Source organism: Dendrobates tinctorius, unplaced genomic scaffold (genome assembly GCF_039654945.1).
Source record: "Dendrobates tinctorius isolate UK_male_01 unplaced genomic scaffold, ASM3965494v1 ptg000006l, whole genome shotgun sequence".
NCBI lineage: Eukaryota > Metazoa > Chordata > Amphibia > Anura > Dendrobatidae > Dendrobates > Dendrobates tinctorius.
The window spans coordinates 7,627,784-7,652,943 of NW_027361674.1; the positions used below are offsets into that span (position 1 = coordinate 7,627,784).

Genomic DNA, 25,160 nt, shown 5'->3' on the forward strand with positions numbered 1-25,160 from the left:
ATCTGTCTTCTACAGACAGTGATGTTTCTACTGCCTCTTCTGTTTCTACAGAAATATCCACCTTGTCAACCTCTGTGTCTTCTGTGGTGACAACTATTTGTTCCTCTCTGAGAGATAGCGTTATTACAGCATCCACTGCGGTGAAAAAAATCACTTCATCTTCTGTTTTTGAGCTATCTTGTACAGACAGGGATGTTATTACTGTTCCTTCTGTTTTTAAAGAAATGTCCACCTGGTCAACCTCTGTGTCTTCAGTGGTGACAGCTATTTGTTCCTGAATGATGGGTAGCGTTATTACAGCATCCTCTGTAGTTGCAATTTTTGCTTCCTCTTCTGTTTTAGAGCTATCATCTACAGACAGTGATGTGTCTATTGTCTCTTCTGTTTTTACAGAAATGTCCACCTGGCCAACCACTGTATCTTCTCTGGTGACAACTATTTGTTCCTGACCAAGAGATAATGTTATTACAGCATCCTCTGTTATGGCTGTTTTCACTTCCTCTTCAGTTTTAGAGCTATCATCTACCAATAGTAAAGTTTCTACTATCCCTTCTGTTTTCACAGAAATATCCACCTGCTTATCCTCTGTATCTTCTGTAGTGACAACTATTTGCTCCTGTGTGAGAGATAGCGTTATTACAGCATCTTCTATTGTTGCAGTTTTTCTTTCCTCTTCAGTTTTAGAAAAGTCTTCTACAGATGGTGATGTTTCTCCTGTCTCTTCTGTTTTTACAGAAATATCCACCTGATCAACCTCTTTGTCTTCTGTGGTGACAGCTATTTGTTCCTGCTGAGTAACGGGTAGCGTTAGTACAGCATCTTTTGTAGTGACAATTTTCACTTCCTCTTCTGTGTTAGATCTATCGTCTACAGACAGTGAAGTTTCTACTGACTCTTCAGTTTTAACAGAAATGTCCACCTGGTCAACCTCTGTATCTTCTGCTTTGACAACTATTTGTTCCTGACTGACAGATAGCGTTATTATACCACCTTCTATAGTGGCAATATTCACTTCCTCTTCTGTCTTAGAAAAGTCTGCTGCAGATAGCAATGTTTCTACTGTCTCTACTGTTTTCACTGAGATGTCTGCTTGGCTAATATCTTTATATTGTGTGGTAACAACTCTTTCCTCTTGGAGAACAGATACGTTTATTTCATCTTCCTCTTTAGTTTTAGATCTATCATCTACAGATGGTGATGTTTCTACTGTCTCTTCTCTTTTTACAGAAATGTCCACCTGGTCAACCTCTGTATGTTCTGTGGTGACCGCTATTTGTTCCTGAGTAACAGATTCCATTTTTACAGCATCTTCTGTTGTGGCAATTTTCACTTCCTCTTCTGTCTTCGAGCTATCATCTACAGACAGTGATGTTTCTACTGTCTCTTCTGTTTTAACAGAAATGTTCACCTGGTCGACCTCTGTATCTTCTGTGGTGACCGCTATTTGTTCCTGAGTAACAGATTCCGTTTTTACAGCATCTTCTGTTGTGGCAATTTTCACTTCCTCGTCTGTCTTCGAGCTATCATCTACAGATAGTGATGCTACTACTGTCTCTTCTGTTTTAACAGAAATGTCCACCTGGTCAAGCTCTGTATCTTCTGTACTGACCACTATTTGTTCCTGAGTAACAGATTCCATTTTTACAGCATCTTCTGTTGTGGCAATTTTCACTTCCTCTTCTGTCTTCGAGCTATCATCTACAGACAGTGATGTTTCTACTGTCTCTTCTGTTTTAACAGAAATGTTCACCTGGTCGACCTCTGTATCTTCTGTGGTGACCGCTATTTGTTCCTGAGTAACAGATTCTGTTTTTACAGCATCTTCTGTTGTGGCAATTTTCACTTCCTCGTCTGTCTTCGAGCTATCATCTACAGATAGTGATGTTACTACTGTCTCTTCTGTTTTAACAGAAATGTCCACCTGGTCAACCTCTGTATCTTCTGTAGTGACCACTATTTGTTCCTGAGTAACAAATTCCATTTTTACAGCATCTTCTGTTGTGGCAATTTTCACTTCCTCGTCTGTCTTCGAGCTATCATCTACAGATAGTGATGTTACTACTGTCTCTTCTGTTTTAACAGAAATGTCCACCTGGTCAAGCTCTGTATCTTCTGTACTGACCACTATTTGTTCCTGAGTAACAGATTCCATTTTTACAGCATCTTCTGTTGTGGCAATTTTCACTTCCTCTTCTGTCTTCGAGCTATCATCTACAGACAGTGATGTTTCTACTGTCTCTTCTGTTTTAACAGAAATGTTCACCTGGTCGACCTCTGTATCTTCTGTGGTGACCGCTATTTGTTCCTGAGTAACAGATTCCGTTTTTACAGCATCTTCTGTTGTGGCAATTTTCACTTCCTCGTCTGTCTTCGAGCTATCATCTACAGATAGTGATGCCACTACTGTCTCTTCTGTTTTAACAGAAATGTCCACCTGGTCAAGCTCTGTATCTTCTGTACTGACCACTATTTGTTCCTGAGTAACAGATTCCATTTTTACAGCATCTTCTGTTGTGGCAATTTTCACTTCCTCTTCTGTCTTCGAGCTATCATCTACAGACAGTGATGTTTCTACTGTCTCTTCTGTTTTAACAGAAATGTTCACCTGGTCGACCTCTGTATCTTCTGTGGTGACCGCTATTTGTTCCTGAGTAACAGATTCCGTTTTTACAGCATCTTCTGTTGTGGCAATTTTCACTTCCTCGTCTGTCTTTGAGCTATCATCTACAGATAGTGATGTTACTACTGTCTCTTCTGTTTTAACAGAAATGTACACCTGGTCAAGCTCTGTATCTTCTGTACTGACCACTATTTGTTCCTGAGTAACAGATTCCATTTTTACAGCATCTTCTGTTGTGGCAATTTTCACTTCCTCTTCTGTCTTCGAGCTATCATCTACAGACAGTGATGTTTCTACTGTCTCTTCTGTTTTAACAGAAATGTTCACCTGGTCGACCTCTGTATCTTCTGTGGTGACCGCTATTTGTTCCTGAGTAACAGATTCCGTTTTTACAGCATCTTCTGTTGTGGCAATTTTCACTTCCTCGTCTGTCTTCGAGCTATCATCTACAGATAGTGATGTTACTACTGTCTCTTCTGTTTTAACAGAAATGTCCACCTGGTCAACCTTTGTATCTTCTGTACTGACCACTATTTGTTCCTGAGTAACAGATTCCATTTTTACAGCATCTTCTGTTGTGGCAATTTTCACTTCCTCTTCTGTCTTCGAGCTATCATCTACAGACAGTGATATTTCTACTGTCTCTTCTGTTTTAACAGAAATGTTCACCTGGTCAACCTCTGTATCTTCTGTGGTGACTGCTATTTGTTCCTGAGTAACAGATTCCGTTTTTACAGCATCTTCTGTTGTAGCAATTTTCACTTCCTCTTCTGTCTTAGAAAAATCTGCTCCTGATTGCGATGTTTCTACTGTCTCTACTGTTTTCACAGAAATGTCTGCTTGGCTGATATCGCTATACCGTGTGGTAACAACTCTTTCCTTCTGTAGAACAGATACTTTTATTTCAGCATCTTCCGCAGTGTCGATTTTCACTTCCTCTTCCGTTCTGTCTTCTACAGACAGTAATGTTTCTACGGTCTCTTCTGTTTTCTCAGTAATATCCACCTGGTCAACCTCTCTATGTTGTGTGGTGATAGTATTTTTTTCCTGACTGACAGATTGTGTTATTACAGCATCTTCTATTGTTGCAATTTTCTTTGCTTCTTTAGTTTTAGAGTTATCTTCTGCGGACAATAATTTTTCTACTGTCTCTTCTGTTTTTATAGAAATGTCCACCTGGTCAACCTCTCTGTCATCTGTGGTGACAACTATTTGTTCGTGAGTGACAGGTAGCATTATTACAGCTTCATCTGTAGTTGCAATTTTCACTTCCTCTTCTGTCGTAGATCTATCTTCTATTGACAGTGATGTTTCTACTGTCTCTTCTGGTTTTACGGAACTGTCCACCAGGTCATCCTCTGCATCCTTTGTGGTGACAACTAATTTTTCTTGGCTGAGAGATAGCGCTATTACGGCATCCTCTCTTGTGGCAATTTTCACTTCCTCTTCTGTTTTAGAGCTGCCTTCTACAAACAGTGATATTTCCCCTGTCTCTTCTGATTTCACAGAAATGTCCACTTGCTCATCCTCTGTATCTTTTTTTTCCTGACTGACAGATAGTGTTATTACAGCATCTTGTGTACTGGAAATTGTAACTTCCTCTTCTGTCTTAGAAAAGTCTGCTGCAGATTGCAATGTTTCTACTGTCTCTGCTGTTTTCACTGAAATGTCTGCTTCACTAATATCTCTATATTTTGAGGTGACAACTCTATCTTCTAGTAGAACAGATTTGTCTAATTCAGCATCTTCCCTGGTCTCGATTTTCACTTCCTCTTCTGGATTTATAGAAATGTTCACCTGGTCACTCTCTGTTTCATTTGTGGCGACAGCTATTTGTTCCCGAGTGACAGGTAGCATTCTTACAGCTTCCTCTGTAGTTGAAATTTTCACTTCCTCTTCTGTGTTAGATCTATCGTCTACAGATGGTGATGTTTCCACTGTCTCTTCTGTTTTTACAGAAATGTCCACCTGGTCAACCTCTGTACCTTCGGTAGTGACAACTATTTCTTCCTGATTGAGAGATAACGTTATTACAGCATCCTCTGCAGTGGAAATTTTGACTTCCTCTTCTGTTTTAGACCTATCGTCTACAGACAGGGATTTTATTACTGTCTCTTCTATTTTTGTAGAATCATCTTCTTGGTCAACCTCTATATGTTGTGTGGGGACCGTAATTTGCTCTTGAGTGACAGGTAGTGTTAGTACAGCATCCTTTGTTGTGGCAATTTTCACTTCCTCTTCAGTTTTAGAGCTATCTTCTACTGTCTCTTCTGTTTTTACAGAAATGTCCAACTGGTCAACCTCTCCATCTTCTGTGGTGACAACTATTTGTTTCTGAGTGACAGATAGTGCTATTACAGCCTCTTCTGGTGTGGTAACTTTCAATTTCTCTTCAGTTTTAGAAGTATCTTCTTCACCCAGTGATGTTTTAACTGTCTCTTCTGTTTTCACGGAAATGTCCACCTGTTCATCCTCTGTACCTGTACCTATTGTGGTGGCAACTATTTTTTGCTGACTTACAGATAGTGTTATTATAGCATCTTCTGTAGTGGCAATTTTCACTTCCTCTTCTGACGTAGAAAAATCTGCAGCAAATTGCGATGTTTCTACTATCTCTACTGTTTGCACTGAAATGTCTGCTTCGCTAATATCTCTATATTGTGTGACAACAACTCTTTCCTCCTTTAGGACAGAGATGTTTATTTCAGCATCTTCCGTGGTGTCGATTTTCACTTCCTCTTCCTTTTTAGAGCTGTCTTCCACTGATAATAATGTTTCTACTGTCTCTTCTGTTTTCACGGTAATGTCCACTTGGTCAACCTCTGTGTCTTTTGTGGTGACAGCTATTTGTTCCCGAGTGACAGGTAGCGTTATTACAGCATCCTCTGTAGTGGCAATTTTCACTTCCTCTTCTGTGTTAGATCTATCGTCTACAGACGATGTTTCTACTGTCTCTTCAGTTTTAACAGAAATGTTCACCTGGTCAACCTCTGTATCTTCTGTTTTGACAACTATTTGGTCCTGACTGACAGATAGCGTTATTACACCACCTTCTATAGTGGCAATATTCACTTTCTCTTCTGTCTTAGAAAAGTCTGCTGCAGATAGCAATGTTTCTACTGTCTCTACTGTTTTCACTGGGATGTCTGCTTGGCTAATATCTTTATATTGTGTGGTAACAACTCTTTCCTCTTGGAGAACAGATACGTTTATTTCATCTTCCTCTTTAGTTTTAGATCTATCATCTACAGATGGTGATGTTTCTACTGTCTCTTCTCTTTTTGCAGAAATGTCCACCTGGTCAACCTCTGTATCTTCTGTAGTGACCGCTATTTGTTCCTGAGTAACAGATTCCGTTTTTACAGCATCTTCTGTTGTGGCAATTTTCACTTTCTCTTCTGTGTTAGATCTATCGTCTACAGACAGTGATGTTTCCCCTGTCTCTGCTGTTTTCACAGTAATCTCCACTTGGTCAACCTCTGAATGTGGTGTAGTGACAGTAATTTCACCTTCTACAGACAGTGATTTTTTTACTGTCTCATCTGTTTTCACAGAAATGTCCACCTGGTCAACCTCTTTGTCTTCTGTGGTGACAACTATTTGTTCCTTAGTTACAGATAGCGTTATTACAGCATCCGCTGTAGTGGTAATTTTTACTTCCTCTTCAGTTTTAGAACTATCGTCTACAGATATTGATGTTTGAACTGTTTCCTCTGTTTTTACCAAAATGTCCTTTTGGTCATCCTCTGTATCTTCTGTGGTGACAACTATTTGTTCCTGAGTGACAGATGGCGTTATTACAGCATCTTCTGTAGCGGCAATTTTCACTTCCTTTTCTGCTTTAGAGCTATCGTCTACAGACAATGATGTTTCTTCTGTCTTTTCTGTTTTTACAGAAACGTCCACCTTGTCATCTTCTGTATCTACTGGGGTGACAACTATTTGTTCCTGATCAACAGGTACCGTTATTGCATCATTCTCTATAGTAGTAATTTTCACATCCTCTTCTATCTTAGAAAAGTCTGCTACAGACATTGATGTTTTGTCTGTCTCTTCTGTTTTCACTGAAATGTCTGCTTGGCTAATATCTCTATATTGTGTGGTAACAACTCTTTCCTCTTGTAGGACAGATGTGTTTATTTCAACATCTTCTGCTGTGGCAATTTTAACTTTCTCTTCAGTTTTAGAGCTGTTGTCTACAGACAGTGATGTTTCTACTGTCTGATCTTTTTCGACAGAAATTTTCACTTGGCCAACTTCTCTGCCTTGTGTGGTGACAACTATTTCCTCCTGTTGTAGAGAAATTTTTATTTCAGAATTTTCTGTGGTGACATTTTTCACTTCCTCTTCCATCTTAGAATAGTCTGCTACAGTTAGTAATGTTTCTACTGTCTCTTCTGGTTTGATAGAAATGTCCTCTTGGCCAATATCTGTATTTTGTGTAGTGATAACTATTTTTTCCTGTTGGACAGTTCGTTTTATTTCAGCTTCCTCTGTGTTGGTAATGTTCATTTCCTCTTCAGTCTTAGAGAAATCTTCTACACCTACCGAAGTTTCTACCGTTTTTTCGGTTTTCACTGAAATGTCGAGTTCGACAGCATCTGTATCTTGTGTGTTGACAACTATTTCCTCCTGATGGACTGATACCTTTATTTTAGCGTCTCCTTTGTCAGCAATTTTTACTTCCTTTTCAGTCTTATTGTGGTCTTTTAAAAACTGCATAGTTTCTGCTGTCTCTTCTGTTTTCACTGAAATGTCTTCTTGGCCTTCATCTGTTTGTGTTCTGTTGACTTTGACACAATCCTGGAGTATAGATACCATCATTTCATTATCCGGAGTGATTTCTTTGATCTGTTTTTCTACAATATTACTTTTTGTTTGTGAGATTGATGAATCTGTAGATATTGATGTCATTGTATCTGTTTCAGAACTTGTTAGAGTCACTATTGTTTTCTCTACCTTTGTGACCTTTTTTCTTTGTTTCTTACTTTTGCCATTTGTTTTAACACTTCCTTTAGTAGTTGATAGCTTATCAACCATATTAATCTCTGTTATGACTTTTGTAATTTGATCGTTTGGTTCTTTGTCGTGGTCGTTTTCTTCTACTGATGGTTGCTCTTCAGGCATTATAACTTCCTCATCTGAACTTTTTACTTCTTCCTCAAGCTCTTCTGCAGTATCAAGTTTGGCTTTTTTTGTGATAGAGCTCACAGAATGTGTGGGCAATATGAAAGTCACATCTATTTGCACAGACTCTGACTTTTCTGATGGCTTTTCCAAGAGAGATTCCAATTGCAACTCACTTCTTTCAATTTCCTTTGTGTCTGAAATTGTTTGAGAAACATCTACTGTCTCTTCATCTGATCTGAGCATAGGGACTTGGAAATTCTGTAGTTGCAGTTTGCAATGTAAATTTGTTTTTTCTCGTAAAGTTTCTTCTTCATCTTTGATTGTCACACTTTCTAAAAGAGCCTCTGTTTTATCTAAATTGCTCTTTGATCTTACTGTATGCTCGATGAAATCAACTTTGTCAATTGTATTAATTATTGAATCTTCAACTGAGCTAAATAATGAAATATTGGGGATCTTGAATGATGGCAATCTCAATCCTGATGACTCTGTTTCTGTATCTGCAATTTGTTCTTCACTCTCTGACAGTAAAATATCTTCTGCTTGTGTTCCTTTTTCACTGTATTTGAGAACTGCTTCAGTACTTTGAGAATCTTGTATTTCATGGTCTAATAATGCAGTTTTGGTGGTTATTTCCACATGTGTGAGAACTTCAGATTGTGTAATGCTTTCATTCATTTCCTGTGTAGAAATCTCAGCTTTATTGTCATCATCATCAACCAAGGTAATTTCTGTGTTCTGTTTCATGGATTCTTTCACTTCAGCTTCTGGAACTTCACTTTCAGTGTGATCTATTGGTGGAATTCTTTTGTCTGGTGTGGTTTCTGAAAGGGTTAAAATATTTTTTTCCATACTAGTGATCTTTTCTTTTTGCACAAATTCTTTTTTGGAAGATCTTCTGTTGTCTTTTATGTCAAGTATTTGTGACATGGATTCCTCATCATATATAATTGAATGGTCAACATCAACGGTTACTTTAGTTTTTGCTGGTTCCCGAAGTGTGTGTTTTTGCATTTTCAAATCAGACTCTGTCTGTTCTTTTTCTTCAGATGTATCTGCTTCTGATTCAGTATCCATGGACAGTTCTGTATGTTTTTCTGAAGTTTTACTTTTCATTGTGGAGTCTTGCTTCTCTTTTGTTTTACCATTTTTATGCTTCTTTTTGCCTTTTTTTATTTTTCTTGTCACCATTGTATATTCACTGTCAATATCTGGCTGTTGAAAAGCAGCTGGCAAGTTTGTGTTTTCAGTTTTTTCTTGACCACTTTTCCTTCCAAATGATGGCAGTTTGAAAGATGGCAGTTTGAATTGACTTCCATGTTTTTCTACATCCCTCTTCTCTGAGGTTATCTCATATTTTCTGTATGTTTCATTTCCTTCTTCTTGTATAATATCTGGTCCTAGGTTTACCTTCTGCTTAATAGTCTTAATATCTTCTACGAAAATATTTTGCTGGTTTCCTGCACTTGCATCTTGTTGAATTGTTTTTATATTTTGCTCAGTTAATCTCTCATTTATGTCTCTGTTTGATGTAATTGTATTATCTGTTTCTTGTGCATTTGTGTATTGTTTGCTTGTTGATTTTTTCACAGTGATTTTTGTGTTGTCAGTGGTTGGCTTATTTTCTGCATCATGAACTAAATCTAAAATATCATTTTGACTCTCTTGATCAATTTCATTATCAAATTTATTGAGGTGATGATCCTCTGAATATTCATTTGTTCTTGACACATCATGTTGTCCCTTGTATACCTTAAATTTTGGTAGTGATATTTCAACTTTTGGTAACTTTTTGGATGTTTTTACTCTACTGTCCACAGTTTCTGGTTCAGTGATGGTAATATTTTTCTGTTCTATATTGGTTACTTTTAAAATATTATCTGTTACATCCACAATTTCTTGTTTTCTTGTCTGCTTGCTCTCCGTTTCTTCGGGCACTCTTTTTGTAAAAGAACCAAATGAAGGTATTTTAAATTTTGGTATTCTTGGCAAAATGTCCCTGTTTTCATCCTCAGTTTTACCTGATTGTGTTTGATATTCTAATTCCAAACTTGTTTTTTCTTTGTCTTGTCCTTCTAATTTAGCCATAAGCTCTTGAGAAGAAACTTCACACAGAGGTGTAAGTTCTGTGCACGCTTTACCGACTTCTGTCTTTGTAAAATCACTTATTGAGTCACTTAATGTATTAACTAGATCATCAAATGACTTGGAAATTTCCAATTGAAAGTTCGATACTTCGGTATCACCCACGGAACCCCTTTGTTGTTTACTTTGTAAAGAAGTATTGTCAGTTTCTGAGTAAGATTTTCCATTGTCCACTATTGATAGAATGCTTTGAACTATGTCAATACTATTAATTTCTTTTTCTTCTGGATCCATATGCATAGATGCTAGCATTGATTTTTCATCTATAGTAATGTTTCCATCTAGCTTACTGGTTGATTGGTCTACAGGCACATATCTTTTAGACAATATTTCAGGTTCTTTCATTTTAGTGCTTTCAATATCAAGTCCCTTATCACTGATCATTTCACTAAACTGGTGAGTTTTATGAGTTCTAATTGTTTTTCTGTGTAATTTTGGCAATTTCGGCATTCTTATTAATGGCATTTGTAATTTCCATCCAGACAGCTCAGGTCGCTGGCACGAAGGCTGTTCATCAATTGACTCTATAACATTAATATGTTTTTCTGAAACTGCAAATGATGGCCCTCTGAATAAGGGAAATTGTAATTCTACCTGTGTGCCAGTTTGATCAGATAATTTAAAGTGTGATTTGTTGATATTATCATGACCTTGCAATGCAATAAAATCATCTCTTACTTTTTCTTTAGACATCCTGACCTTTGTTTCGCTACCCATGTATAGTTCACCATCAGTAGGCAAGATGATATTTAAAGCATCGTTGCTCGGCAAACTTTTTCCAGGAAGTTCATGAGCAGCCAATAACTTTGCCTTCCTTGTTTTCTTTTTCCTGGATTTACAGTCTCTTGTCGGATCCTTTTTAGGACTTTCAGCATCATCTGAAATTGATTGACTGGTTGATTTTTCAGATACTCTTGATGTGTGATATGTCCTTACATCTCTCGAGTGGGCTGGCGACACCATGCATGGTGATGGTAAGTTTTTTTCTTTTACAATAATCACTTCAACTTCAGGAGGCAAATTTCTCCTTTCCTGAAAGTATGCAGTATCAATTGTTTTTTCAGTGCAGCTATTTGAATAATCTTTCATCTGTTGTCCTGACACATCATGTTGATCAACTTGAACATGTATAGTGCTGTCCAAGCTTCTCTTCTCCTTTAATCTCTGATGAGGTTCTTCAAGGATTTTCACATCAGATATCTGTCTCTCTATCACTGTATTTTGATTTTGAATATCCATAGCTGAAACCTTCTGCGTTGTAAACAGTTCATCATCTTCAGAGGTAGCTTCAGTCACTTTTGAATAGGCATTCAGAGCTTCATCATCATTCTCTGACGTACTTCGAGATTGTCTTTGACCCAAAAATCTAGTATTCGTAAAAGTCTGAAATTTTGGCCAAGAGAGGCTTTCTTTTTTTGACCGCTTCTTTTTATGCTCTCTTCTTCTGAATGCTCGATTTCCTTGCAAGCTCTCAGTGGTTGTCAATGATTCTTTATTTTCCTGTTGGTAAATACATTGTATTTTTCACCATGTTTGGAGATAGTTTAATAAAGTACTTTATGTGATATACTTTTTATGTCAAGTTATGGACGCTCTATGATTAAACTGTCTTGGCAAAAAATAACTACTTTAATATAATAGCCTCCTCGACCCTGGTCTTGCTTCTAAGACCCTTGAACAAACTGTTTATTTGAACCAGGAAAGACTCCAAACATTATACATTTCTATGCGATGAGCATTACAGAGGAAATGTGGCAATGAAGAGCACATTCGGTTAATGTTTACAACCACTGCTTGTTAGTGGCACTCTACTCTGTCTTATAGAGGAGAGTCCTCTATATCATCCATATCCTCTTACAAGCTATATAAATATAGAGGTGGCTCCATTGGGACACTTCATAAAGCAGAGCTATGAATAGTGAGAGTAGTTGTCAAAAATAGGCCTAAAATGGTCTAAAGACTGCCCTTCATAAATTCAGTTATCCTTTTCCATTGACTAGTGTGTATGAGCACGAACTCACCAGAAGGCAAGCGTATGGAGAACAGATTTCCACTGCATCAACAATACAAATACTACATGATTAAAAAATAAACCCTTAATGAAAATTATAGAGGAGCTGTCATTTGACATAAATATGTATTTTTTTCTTCCAGAAAAATGCCACTGTTCTCCTGAATGGTTTTCCTTTTATTCCCCCTTCTCCATTCCTGTGATATGGCTGCATCTTCTTTGTATCTAAATCTAAGCTTTTAGCCAAGTGAGTGTGGTCCTCAAGAAGACACTAGCAGAAATTAGATGATGACCATGCCTCCTAGTTTAGCAAGACTAGATTTACATACAAGTAAGAGGGGGTCAATGTCAGGATTGGAGAGGTGGTGCAGGAACAGAAGTAATATAACACTAGATACAAGAGAACACAACGTTTACACCAGGTAAAAAATTGCATATTTATGGGAAGTGACAGTTCCTATTTAGAGGGTTGTCTGGTTAAAACAAGTTATCCCCTACCTGGGACCCACACTTATCAACAGATAGGGGAACTCTTATTCCCAACGAGGAACTTTTATCCCCATTGCAAGATTGTGTGGCAGGTTGGATACCGGTTGCCACTCCATTCAATCTCTAAGGCGCTGCCAGAAAAAGTCAAGCGCAGCACTTGGTTGTCCAATAGGAGCAGATAAAAGTTTCCTTTTCTGCCAATCAGTTCAGGTCCCGGTGGTCGGATCCTCGCCGATCAACAAGTTATCACCTATCTTTTAAATTGAATAGTTGTTTTAATCGGACAACCTCTTTAAGTTTTCTGTCCAAATACAATCTTAAATAAGCATACATTATGTGTTAAAAGGGGTTTCATTAAAAAATGCTGGTCATGGGCCCTATTGCCAGATTATTTTAGCACTACCACGTTTACAGTCACAATTTCTAAAATAGTAATATAGGGTGATATGATAACCAAGTAACCAATGAAAAATCAAATTTGATTTTAGTTGTAAAATTTAACTCACCTGCTTATTTTTCTTGGTTTCAACAATTGATTGCATTTTTTCTATTTCTTCTCTTCCAAGTTTCCTTTTAAACTGGAATTGTACTTTATATGGCTCAGAATGGTGCAAAATTTTCATTGCATCTACATAACTGATATTGTCAAAGTAGATTGTCGCACTTAGCAGTTGATCACCTGCAAGACAATATTGTCGATGCAATCAGTTTTTAAAGGAAAATAATAATAATAGCAATAATAATATAAAAAGTCAAGTATATATTACCTTCTTTAATGCTGAATATATTTGAATGTGGATGTTCCCTTAAGACGTGGGATACAATGATTCCTTCTGTCCCTCCACCAGTTATTATAAACCCTTTACCATCTTTATCCACTTCAGTGCAAAATGTCACCTCCATTGGTTCCTGAAGTATAAAAAAAACCTCTCAAATTAATTTAAGAAATGGGAAGTATACAGTTGTGTGAAAAAGTGTTTGCCCCTTCCTGATTTCCTATTATTTTGCATGTTTGTCACACTTAAATGCTTCAAATCACCAAATAAATTTAAATATTAGACAAAGATAACACAAGTAAGCACATACTGCAATTTTTAAATGAAAGTGTTTATTATTGAGGGGAAAAAGAAAGCCAAGCCTAAAAGGCCCTGTGTGAAAAAGTCTTTGCCCCCCCAAAAAAAAACAACAAAAAAACAAATTAAATGTGATATATCACATCTTTGAAAAGCTGAATTCAAATATCCTAGCTACGGTCAGGCCTGATTACTGCCACATGGATCATCATGATCCAAAGAAATTATAGAACAAATGAGAAACAAAGTAATTGAGATCTATCAGTCTGGAAAGGTTATAAAGCCATTTCTAAAGCTTTGGAACTACAGCAAACCACAGTGAGAGCCATTATCCACAAATGGCGAAAACATGGAACAGTAGTGAACCTTCCCAGGAGTGGCCAGCCAACCAAAATTACCCCAAGAGTGCAGCGACGACTCAACCAAGAGGTCAAAAAAGACCCCACAACAACATCCCAAGAACTGCATGCCTCAGCTGCCTCAGTTAAGGTCAGTGTTCATTACGCCACAATAAGAAAGAGACTCGGCAAAAATGGCCTGCATGGCAGAGTTCCAAGACGAAAACCACTCCTGAGTAATAAGAACATAAAGGCTCGTCTCAGTTTGCTAGAAAACATCTTTATGATCCCCAAGACCTTTAAGAGAATACTCTGTGGACTGACGATGCCAAAGTTCAACTTTTTGGAAGGTATATGTCCCATTACATCTGGCTTAGAAGTAACACAGCATTTCAGAAAAAGAACAGCATACCAACAGTAAAATATGGTGGTGGTAGTGTGATGGTCTGGGGCTGTTTTGCTGCTTAAGGACCTGGAAGATTTGCTGTGGTAAATGGAACCATGAATTCTGCTGCTGTCTAAAATTCTGAAGGAAAATGTCTGGCCATCTTTTATTTACCTCAAGCTGAAGCAGACTTGGGTTACGCAGCAGGACAATGATTCAAAACCTCCACCTCTGAATGGCTTCAGAAAAACAAAATTAAGAGTTTGGAGTGGCGTAGTCAAAGTCCTGACCTTAATCCGATTGAGATCCTGTGGCATGACCTTGAAAAGGTGGTTCATGCTCTGAAACCTTCCAATTTGGCTGAATTACCACAATTCTGCAAAAATGCGTGGGCCAAAATTTAACCAGAGCGTTGTAAAAGTCTCATTGCCAGTTATCGGAAACGCTTGATTGCAGTTATTGCTGCTAAGGGTGGCCCGACTAGTTATAAGGTTTAGGGGCAATCACTTTTTCAAACATGGCCTTGTAGGTTACATTTTTTTCCCCTTAATAATAAAGACCTTAATTTAAAAACTGCATTTTGTGATTACTTGTGTTATCTTTGTCTAATATTTACATTTGCTTGGTGATCTGAAAAATGTAAGTGTGACAAATATGCAAAAGAATAGGAAATCAGGAAGGAGCAAAAAGTTTTTCATACAACTAAATGCTCACAGGGAATTAGATTTTTTTCACTTATATATCAATTAAATTAATTTAAAGGAAAACTCCTTCATGGCCCAGCAATTTTTCACGCATTTGTTGTTCCCACCCTTTCTTCCAAGAGTCCTAACTTTTTTTTTATTTTTCTGCCTACATAGCCATTTAAGGGCTTGTGTTTTTCCAGGATCAGTTACAATTTTGAATGATGCCATTCATTTTACCATACCATGTTTCCTATCAAGGAAACGGTATGAGGTCTTGCTTTTTGCTTGGCGAGCTGACTTTTTTTATTGATATTCTTTTGGAGTACATGCAACAATTTTGATCTCTTTTTATTGTATTTTTGAGGGAGCTGGCAACTAAAATTTGGTAATTCTGGTAGTATGATTGTTTTGCTTTATGGTGTTAAATTTATATTTCGATAGATTACTCTTTTATGGAAACGGCAAAGCCAAATATGTATATTTTTTAATTTTTAAAAGAGAAAACGAGATGTGTACCAATTTTTTTTATAGTTTCTATATTTTTTAAAAAAAAAATCATTTTCTTTTCTTTTTACTTTTTTTTAGTTCCCCTAGGAGATTTGAATCTACCATCATTTCATTAACCCCTTCATGACCCAGGCTATTTTGACCTTAATGACCTGGCCATTTTTTGCAATTCTGACCAGTGTCCCTTTATGAGGTATTAACTCAGGAACGCTTCAACGCATCCTAGAGATTCCGAGACTGTTTTTTCGTAACATATTGGGCTTCATGTACAGTCATGGCCAAAAGTATTGACACCCCTGCAATTCTGTCAGATAATACTCAGTTTCTTCCTGAAAATGATTGCAAACACAAATTCTTTGGTATTATTATCTTCATTTAATTTGTCTTAAATGAAAAAACACAAAAAGAATTGTCCTAAAGCCAAATTGGATATAATTCCACACCAAACATAACAAAGAGGGTGGACAAAAGTATTGGCACTGTTCGAAAAATCATGTGATGCTTCTCTAATTTGTGTAATTAACAGCACCTGTAACTTACCTGTGGCACCTAACAGGTGTTGGCAATAACTAAATCACACTTGCAGCCAGTTGACATGGATTAAAGTTGACTCAACCTCTGTCTTGTGTCCTTGTGTGTACCACATTGAGCATGGAGAAATGAAAGAAGACCAAAGAACTGTCTGAGGACTTGAGAAACCAAATTGTGAGGAAGCATGAGCAATCTCAAGGCTACAAGTCCATCTCCAAAGACCTAAATGTTCCTGTGTCTACCGTGCGCAGTGTCATCAAGAAGTTTAAAGCCCATGGCACTGTGGCTAACCTCCCTAGATGTGGCCGGAAAAGAAAAATTGACAAGAGATTTCAACGCAAGATTGTGCGGATGTTGGATAAAGAACCTCCACTAACATCCAAACAAGTTCAAGCTGCCCTGCAGTCCGAGGGTACAACGGTGTCAACCTGTACTATCCGTCGGCATCTGAATGAAAAGGGACTGTATGGTAGGAGACCCAGGAAGACTCCACTTCTTACCCCGAGACATAAAAAAGCCAGGCTGGAGTTTGCCAAAACTTACCTGAAAAAGCCTAAAACATTTTGGAAGAATGTTCTTTGGTCAGATGAGACAAAAGTAGAGCTTTTAGGGCAAAAGCATCAACATAGAGTTTACAGGAGAAAAAAGAGGCATTCAAAGAAAAGTACATGATCCCTACAGTCAAACATGGCGGAGGTTCCCTGATGTTTTGGGGTTGCTTTGCTGCCTCTGGCACTGGACTGCTTGACCGTGTGCATGGCATTATGAAGTCAGAAGACTACCAACAAATTTTGCAGCATAATTTAGGGCCCAGTGTGAGAAAGCTGGGTCTACCTCAGAGGTCATGGGTCTTCCAGCAGGACAATAACCCAAAACACACTTCAAAAAGCACTAGAAAATGGTTTGAGAGAAAGCACTGGAGACTTCTAAGGTGGCCAGCAATGAGTCCAGACCTGAATCCCATAGAACAGCTGTGGAGAGATCTAAAAATGGCAGTTTGGAGAAGGCACCCTTCAAATATCAGGGACCTGGAGTAGTTTGCCAAAGAAGAATGGTCTAAAATTCCAGCAGAGCATTGTAAGAAACTCATTGATGGTTACCGGAAGCAGTCGGTCGCAGTTATTTTGGCTAAAGGTTGTGCAACCAAGTATTAGGCTGAGGGTGCCAATACTTTTGTCCGGCCCATTTTTGGAGTTATGGGTGAAATGATCAATGTTTTGCTTTTTGCTTCATTCTCTTTTGCGTTTTTTTATTTAAGACAAATTAAATGAAGATAATAATACCAAAGAATTTGTGTTTGCAATCATTTTCAGGAAGAAACTGAATATTATCTGACAGAATTGCAGGGGTGTCAATACTTTTGGCCATGACTGTAAGTGGTAAATTTAGGTCGATAATTTTTGCGTTAATTTGGCGAAAATTTTGAAAATTTTGCAAATTTCAAATTTTGAATTTTTATTCTGTTAAACCAGAGAGCTATGTGACACAAAATAGTTAATAAATAACATTTCCCACATGTCTACTTTACAAAAGCACAATTTTGGAAACAAAGTTTTTTTTGTTAGGAAGTTATAAGGGTTAAAAGTTGACCAGCGATTTCTCAATTTTACAACAAAATTTACAAAACCATTTTTTTAGGGACCACCTCACATTTGAAGTCACTTTGAGGGGTCTAGATGGCAGAAAATACCCAAAAGTGACACAATTCTAAAAACTGCACCCCTCAAGCTACTCAAAACTACATTCAAGAAGATTATTAACCCTCCAGGTGCTTCACAGGAACTAAAGCAATGTGGAAAGAAAAAATGGACATATTAATTTTTCCAACAAAAATTTTCTTTTACCATCAGTTTTTTATTTTCACATGGGCAACAGGATAAAATGGATCCTAAAATTTATTGGGCAATTTCTCCTGAGTACACCGATACCTCATAAGTGGTCATAAACCACTGTTTGGGCGCACGGCAGGGCTCAGAATGGAAGGAGCGCCATTTGACTTTTTGAATGGAAAACATGCTTGAATATTTAGCGGTTGCCATGTCGCGTTTGGAGAGCCACTGTGTGCCTAAACATTGGAGCTCCCCCACAAGTGATCCAATTTTGGAAACTAGACCCTCCAAGGAACTTATCTAGATGCATAGTGAGCACTTTTAACCCCCAGGTGCTTCACAAATTGATCCGTAAAAATAAAAAATACTTTTTTTCACAAAAATTTTATTTAGCCTCAGTTTTTTCATTTTCACATGGGCAACAGGATAAAAGGGATCCAAAAATTTGTTGGGCAATTTCTCCTGAGTACACCAATAGCTCATATGTGGTCATAAACCACTGTTTGGGCGCACGGCAGGGCCTGGAAGGGAAGGAGCGCCATTTGACTTTTTGATTGGAAAATTAGCTCCAATCGTTAGCGGACACCATGTCGCGTTTGGAGAGCCCCTTGGTACCTAAACTTTGAAGCTCCCCCACAAATGACCCCATTTTGGAAACTAGACCCCCGAAGGAACTTATCTAGATGTGTGGTGAGCACTTTGAACCCCCAAGTGCTTCACAGAAGTTTATAACGCAGAGCAGTGAAAATAAAAAATCATTTTTTTTGCTCAAAAATGATTTTTTAGCCCGCTATTTTTTATTTTCACAAGGCTAACAGGAGAAATTGAACCACAAAAGTTGTTGTCCAATTTGTCCTGAGTACACCAATACCCCATATGTGGGGGGAACCACTGTTTGGGAGCATACGAAAGCTCAGAAGGGAAAGAGCACCATTTTGGAATGCAGACTTTGATGGAATCTTCTGCGGGCGTCATGTTGCGTTTGCAGAGCCCCTGATGTGCCTAAACAGTAGAAACCCCCACAATTGACCCATTTTGGAAACTAGAACCCCCAAGGAGCTTATCTAGATGTGTAGTTAGCACTCTGAACCCCCAAGTGCTTCACAGAAGTTTATAAACGCAGAGCCACGAAAATAAAAAATTATTATTTTTTCCTCAAAAATGATTTTTTAGCCAGCTATTTTTTATTTTCTCAAGGGTAACAGGATAAATTGGACCCCAAAAGTTGTTGTCCAGTTTGTCCTGAGTACGCTGGTACCCCATATGTGGGGGGAACCACAGTTTGGGCGCACGGCAGGGCTCAGAAGGAGCGTCATTAGCGGACACCTTATCGTGTTTGTAGAGCCCCTGTGTGCCTAAACTTTGGAGCTCCCCCACAAATGACCCTATTTTGGAAACTAGACCCCCTAAGGAACTTATCTAGATGCATAGTGAGCACTTTGAACCCCCAGGTGCTTCACAGAAGTTTATAACGCAGAGCCGTGAAAATAAAAATATTTTTTTTCCTCAAAAAATGATTTTTTAGCCCACTATTTTTTATTTTCACAATGGCAACAGGATAAATTGGACCCCAAAAGTTGTTGTCCAGTTTGTCCTGAGTATGTTGGTACCCCATATGTGGGGGGACCACTGTTTGGGCACATGTTGGGGCTCGGAAGGGAAGTAGTGACGTTTTGAAATGCCGACTTGATGGAATGGTCTGCGGGCATCATGTTATGTTTGCAGAGCCCTTAATGTACCTAAAAAGTGGAAACCCCCCACAAGTGACCCCATTTTGGAAACTAGACCACCCAAGGAATTAATCTAGATATGTGGTGAGCACTTTGAACCCCCAAGTGCTTCACAGAAGTTTATAACGCAGAGCCGTGAAAATAAAAAATAATTTCTTTTCCACAAAAATAATTATTTTAGCCCCCAATTTTTTATTTTCCCAAGGGTAACAGGAGAAATTAGACCCCCAAAGTTGTTGTGCAATTTTTCCTGAGTACGCTGATACCCCATATGTGGGGGTAAACCACTGTTTGGGCACACGTCGGGGCTCGAAATGGAGGGAGCACTGTTTGACTTTTCGAACGCAAAATTAGCTGGAATAAATGGTGGCACCATGTCGCGCTTCCCATGATGTGCCTAAACAGTGGAAACCCCTCCATTCTATCTCCAACTCTAACCCCAACACACCCCTAACCCTAATCCCAACACTAATCATAACCCTAACCACAACCCTAACCCCAACACACCACTAACCCTAATCCCAACTTTATCCCTAACCACAAGCCTAACCGTAATCCCAACCCCAACCCAACCCCTAACCCTGATCCCACTCCTAATTACAACCCTAACCCTAATCCCAACCCTAATTCCAACCCTAACCCTATTTGTAACCCTAACCCTAATTCCAACCCTAACCCTAGCCCTAACCATAACCCTAGCCCTAATTCTAACCCTAACCCTAATTCTAATCATAACCCTAGCCCTAGCCCTAACCCTAACCCTAATAGAAAAATAAAAATATTTTCTTTATTTTATTATTTGTCCCTACCTATGGGGGTGATAAGGGGGGAAGTGATTTAGTTTTTTTTATTTTGATCACTGTGAAAGTTTATCATAGTGATCAAAATAAATGAATGAATCTGCAGCATTGCAGATTCGATTCGGTGCACTGCGCATGCGCCCGCCATTTTCCAAGATGGCGGCGCCCATGATCCTGCATGGCGGGACATCGGGACGGCCAGAAGGAGTTTGGAGGCACCGTGGAGGGTGAGAGGGGGTGATCGGAGGGTGGGGGGGAGCGGAGGGAAGGTGGGGGAGCAGATTATGATGGCGGCTGCCGATTAGTGCCGTCAGTTGGTGCTGGCAGCCGATCGGTGCTGTGAGTCAGTGTGGGGGGGTTTCATTGGTGAAATATTACAATCGCTCTGATTGGCTGTTTCACTTTTAACAGCCAATCAGAGTGATCGTAGGCATGTTGGGGCTAAGCCACACGCCCTGGGGTTAACCATCAAGTGTCCTGTGTGTGCGGGTCGGGTGTCCTTTTAGTGACCCCGCTCACCCGACCCGCAGGAGGGCAATTAATTCATGTCGCCACATAGGCGTCATGGGTCGTATTGGCACGACTTTTCATGACGCCTATGTGGTGTCAAAGGTCAGGAAGGGGTTAATTGCTGCTTACAGTGTAATGCTGTCACGCCACGCTCACCTGGGGACGGGACCTCGGTCCCAATGTCATCTCTTCCGGGGGTCCCGCCGGGTGCGCACGCGCACCTCTCGTACCTAGGTCCCTGTCTCCTCCATGTTATGTCTACACTTGCGCGCTTTTCTCAGTTCGGTCTCCAGGTCAGTCCTCTCTATGGTACTGGAGTACTTGACCTGGAAGCTCTCGTGATCATGTGCTATATCAGGCTACCTCTTCCTAGGGGAGGTGCCTGATTATTGTTGTACTTCCTGGCTTGGTCTGCCGTGTCCCTGCCTTGCTGTGCACTGTTTTCGGGTCCTCTGCCTTGTACTCAGTTGTGCCTCCTGGCACATACTCTGATCCTGTGCTCTGCCTTGTACTCAGTTGTGCCTCCTGGCACACGCACTAATCCTGTACTCGGTCTATTACTCAGTTGTGCCTCCTGGCACACCTTCCTATCCTGCACTCTGTCTTATGCTCAGTTGTGCCCTCTGGCACACACCCTGCTCCTGTACTCTGTTACACCTCCGGGCACACCTGCTGCCTGACTCAGTGCTCTGACGTGCTCCTTGCATGCATCCTGCTTCACTCACACCCGGACGTACGAAGTCTCTGTATACCACGTGTTCCCGTGTCCACGCTTTACACATCCTGCAGACACACTCACCCACTCGTGTCTCCTGTGAGCCGGCCGCCTGGTGCCAGCAGTCGTGGTACCTCACCCCCTGGGGCTTGCCCCTGACACTCCCTGTATAGGGGGTGGTCTTCACTAGGTCAGCTCGCCCTGGGAGGGTTGGTGCCACGACCCAGAGGGTCCACTCCAGGAGTCGTCACAAATGCCACAGCAATATATAAAGAAATTAATACTCTACTAAGATACTATACTTTGGCATACTAAGATGGCAGCCATGGAGGTCTTTGGCAGGCTACCAGCTGTCACGGCAATTCATGATACAAGAAACACTGTGCCCCCGAATCACGCACCTTAAATGTCGCTGCCAGAAATTGATACAGCATGTAAGGGCTTAAGAACAGAGACTGGGGCGGGTATGGTGCAGGCTCAGCTCTTGAGCATACTCCATACACTGGCGCCCAACATGAGACGTATCGGTATGTCCTATGTCAGAAAGGGATTACAGGGTATGTCCATTTTTATACACTACTATACATAAATACAGATGGGCGGACCCGTGGATGTTCGAGTTCGAGCAAACTTTAGTCCAAAGTTCGGTTCGGCTACCAGAACTCTACCCAAACTTGAACCCGAACCCCATACAAGTCAATCGGGACCCAAAATTTGGTGCTATAAAATGGTCACAGTAATGACTAGGGGCTGCAAAGGGCTGTTTCTCTCACTCCTCAGCATCCAAACACTAAAATGGACTTCCGGGAGAAGTCCGTGTTCGGAGTTCAGCACTTAGTGTCCAGTACAGTTTGTGTTCACTCACCTCTACACATAAGTAGTTTAGCTATGCTGAAAATATTTCCAGTGTATATTGTGTACTGATCCTGAGTAACAGCCTGTATTTTATTCCAAAGCTGCATTTAAAATTCTGCTAATATCATACTTGAAATTCCCCAGCGTTTCTTGCTCTTACATAATCATTATTACTGAGATATATTTATGCAGCATTTTCTTATTGCAAATTAAAAAGTCATACTTACATCCGAGTCTGCCATTTTTGCAAAGGGATGTGAGGTACGTATAAAGGAAGTCTTCCTTACACTGCTTGAACGCTCAGTGCCTGCATATACGGAAGTGTCCTGTAATAACAGATAGATAAATTGGCAAAAAATATTTTATATCTACTGTATGTATCTATCTATCTATCTATCTATCTATTTATCTATCTATCTATCTATCTATCTATCTATCTATCCCATATCTATCTATCTATCTATCTATCTATCTATCTATCTATCCCATATCTATCTATCTATCTATCTATCTATCTATCTATCTATCTATCCCATATCTAGCTATCTATTTATCTATCTAATGACAACTAAAAAGTACAGTAAAAAGAAAAACATGTTTTTAAAAATATTAAACAAAAAAATATAAGATTTTGAGTCACCCCTTTTCCCATCCCTTAACAAATGAAGAAATTTAAAAAAATATTAGTTTTTTTTACATCCATAAAAAATGATTGAAACAAAATATAAAAATATTCAAGACATAAGTCAAAAGCCTTATAGAAAGAAATAATTGTAAGGAAAAAAAAATTATAATTGCAGTTTTCAGTGTTCGCACCTACACTACAGTTCAGGACACAAAAAACATACCCTCATCCAGCCCTTTGGATTGAAAAATAAACTAAAACAATATAAACCTATAAATATGACATATATGGGGAGCCAGGATGGATATATAGGGGGCAGGACAAGAGACCAGGGAGCATATATATGGGGGTGGGCAGGATACATATATATGGGGGTCAGGATGGATATATGGGGGAGCCAGGACAAGGGACCAGGAAGGATATATGGGGGTCCAGGAAAAATATATGGGGGCAGGACAAGGGCCATATGAGGGCCAATATGTATAGCTGGGGGGGCAGGATGGATATCTGGGGGCCAGGCTGGACAAGGGACATAGATGGCCAGGCTGGGGCATATTATAAAATAAAGGGGGCCAGACTGGGTCACATTATAAAATAAAGGGGGCCAGGCTGGGGCATATTATAAAATAAAGGGGGCCAGGCTGGGTGAGATTATTAAATAAAGGGGATGAGGGGCTTAATTACTATTTGAATGAGTCAGAATGAGGAACATGCTATATTAGTTTATGGTGACAAGTGGGGAACATAATTTCTTTAGTGTCCAATTAGGAACATTATCACCACTGTAATATAATTTACTTTTTAGGAAACTGTTTTTCATGGAGGGAACAAAAAGGAGGTCCTGTTATTGTGCAGGGCAGCACTACGTAGCTTTTTTCCTTCATCTGATGTAGAGTAGAAGTCAGGGAAAAAGTGGGGAAAGTGCTCTGGAAGCAATCAGCTATTGATGACTGTTATTTTTTGCAGAGACGAGCCATGGCTGCAAGAGGTGATGGTGGTCTGTGCTGGATGAAGAAGAAAAGTGAAGATGAAGGACTTCAACTACAGACATCACTGGTGAGTCAGTGTATTACATGTACATGCACACTATATACAGAGCTCCTGTGTACAATGTCACCGGTGATCACTGTATTATCTGTACACTGACACTATATAGAAAGCTCCTGTGTATAATGTCACCGATGAGCACTGTATTACCTGTACACTATACACTATATGCAGAGCTTCTGTGTATAAAGTCACTGGTGATCCCTGTATTACCTGTACACTGACACTATATACAGAGCTCATGTGTATAATGTCACTGGGGATCACTGTATTTTCTGTACACTAACACAATATACACAGGTCCTGTGTATAATGTCACTGGTGATCACTGTAGTACATATACCCTGACACTATATACAGAGCTCTTGTGTATATTGTCACTGGTAGTAATAACAGTGTTAGTATTGTGGTTTGTATTCATGATCAGTATTGTAGTTTTCGGTCACTATGTGGTGGTAATTTGTGGTCTGGTCACGGTGTGGCAGTATTTCTCCTTGTATGTGGTATTATTTGGTCCCTATATGCCGGTAATATGTCATATTATTCATTCGGTCACTATGTGGTCTGGTCATGATGTTGTGTATTTGTTCCTTGTATGTGGTATTATTCGGTCACCATGTGGTGGTAATATGTGCTCTGGTCTTGGTGTGACTGTATTTGTTCCCTGTATGTGGTATTACTTGGTCAGTATGTTGCAATTTGTGATCTGGTCATGGTGTTGCTGTATTTGTTTCTTGTATGTTGTATTATTCGGTCACCATATGGTCTGGTCATGGTGTGGTGGTATTTCTTCCCTGTATGTGGTAGTATTGGTCTTTGGTATAGGGGGATTGTGTTGTGTATGGCGGTCATTTGTTCTCTCTGATATTAATTAGGAGAAGATTCTTTTTTCCCCCATTAAACTGGAGTGGCATATCCAATTTGACCACTGATCCATTCATTTCCTCAGTGGCTGCACTTGTTTTTTTCTGGAAGCCCCAAAAGAGAATAAATGGAGCCGCAGTCAGATATCCCACCTGTTGCTCCTTTTTAAAATGGGGATAAGTATCCTATCAACAATAAAACATCCTCATTCTTCCGATTGGTGTAGTTCCTAATGGTCGGACCTAAGCGATCACCTATCCTGTAGAACAT

At 39.4% G+C, this 25,160-nt stretch overlaps 1 protein-coding gene across 1 annotated transcript in view; it reads right to left on the reverse strand.

Moving 5' to 3' along the window:
- The window catches only part of AHNAK2 (AHNAK nucleoprotein 2), a 111,059-nt gene that overhangs the window by 30,902 nt on the left and 54,997 nt on the right, over positions 1 to 25,160 (reverse strand). The window contains exons 4-7 of the mRNA XM_073570506.1: positions 22,582 to 22,680; positions 13,163 to 13,304; positions 12,902 to 13,074; positions 1 to 11,395 (exon numbers count right to left, since the gene is read on the reverse strand). The exon at positions 1 to 11,395 is cut by the window's left edge and continues 30,902 nt beyond it. Of these exons, the coding sequence (XP_073426607.1) occupies positions 1 to 11,395; positions 12,902 to 13,074; positions 13,163 to 13,304; positions 22,582 to 22,596 (11,725 nt within the window). The 5' untranslated portion in view covers positions 22,597 to 22,680. The remainder of the gene's footprint in view (positions 11,396 to 12,901; positions 13,075 to 13,162; positions 13,305 to 22,581; positions 22,681 to 25,160) is intronic.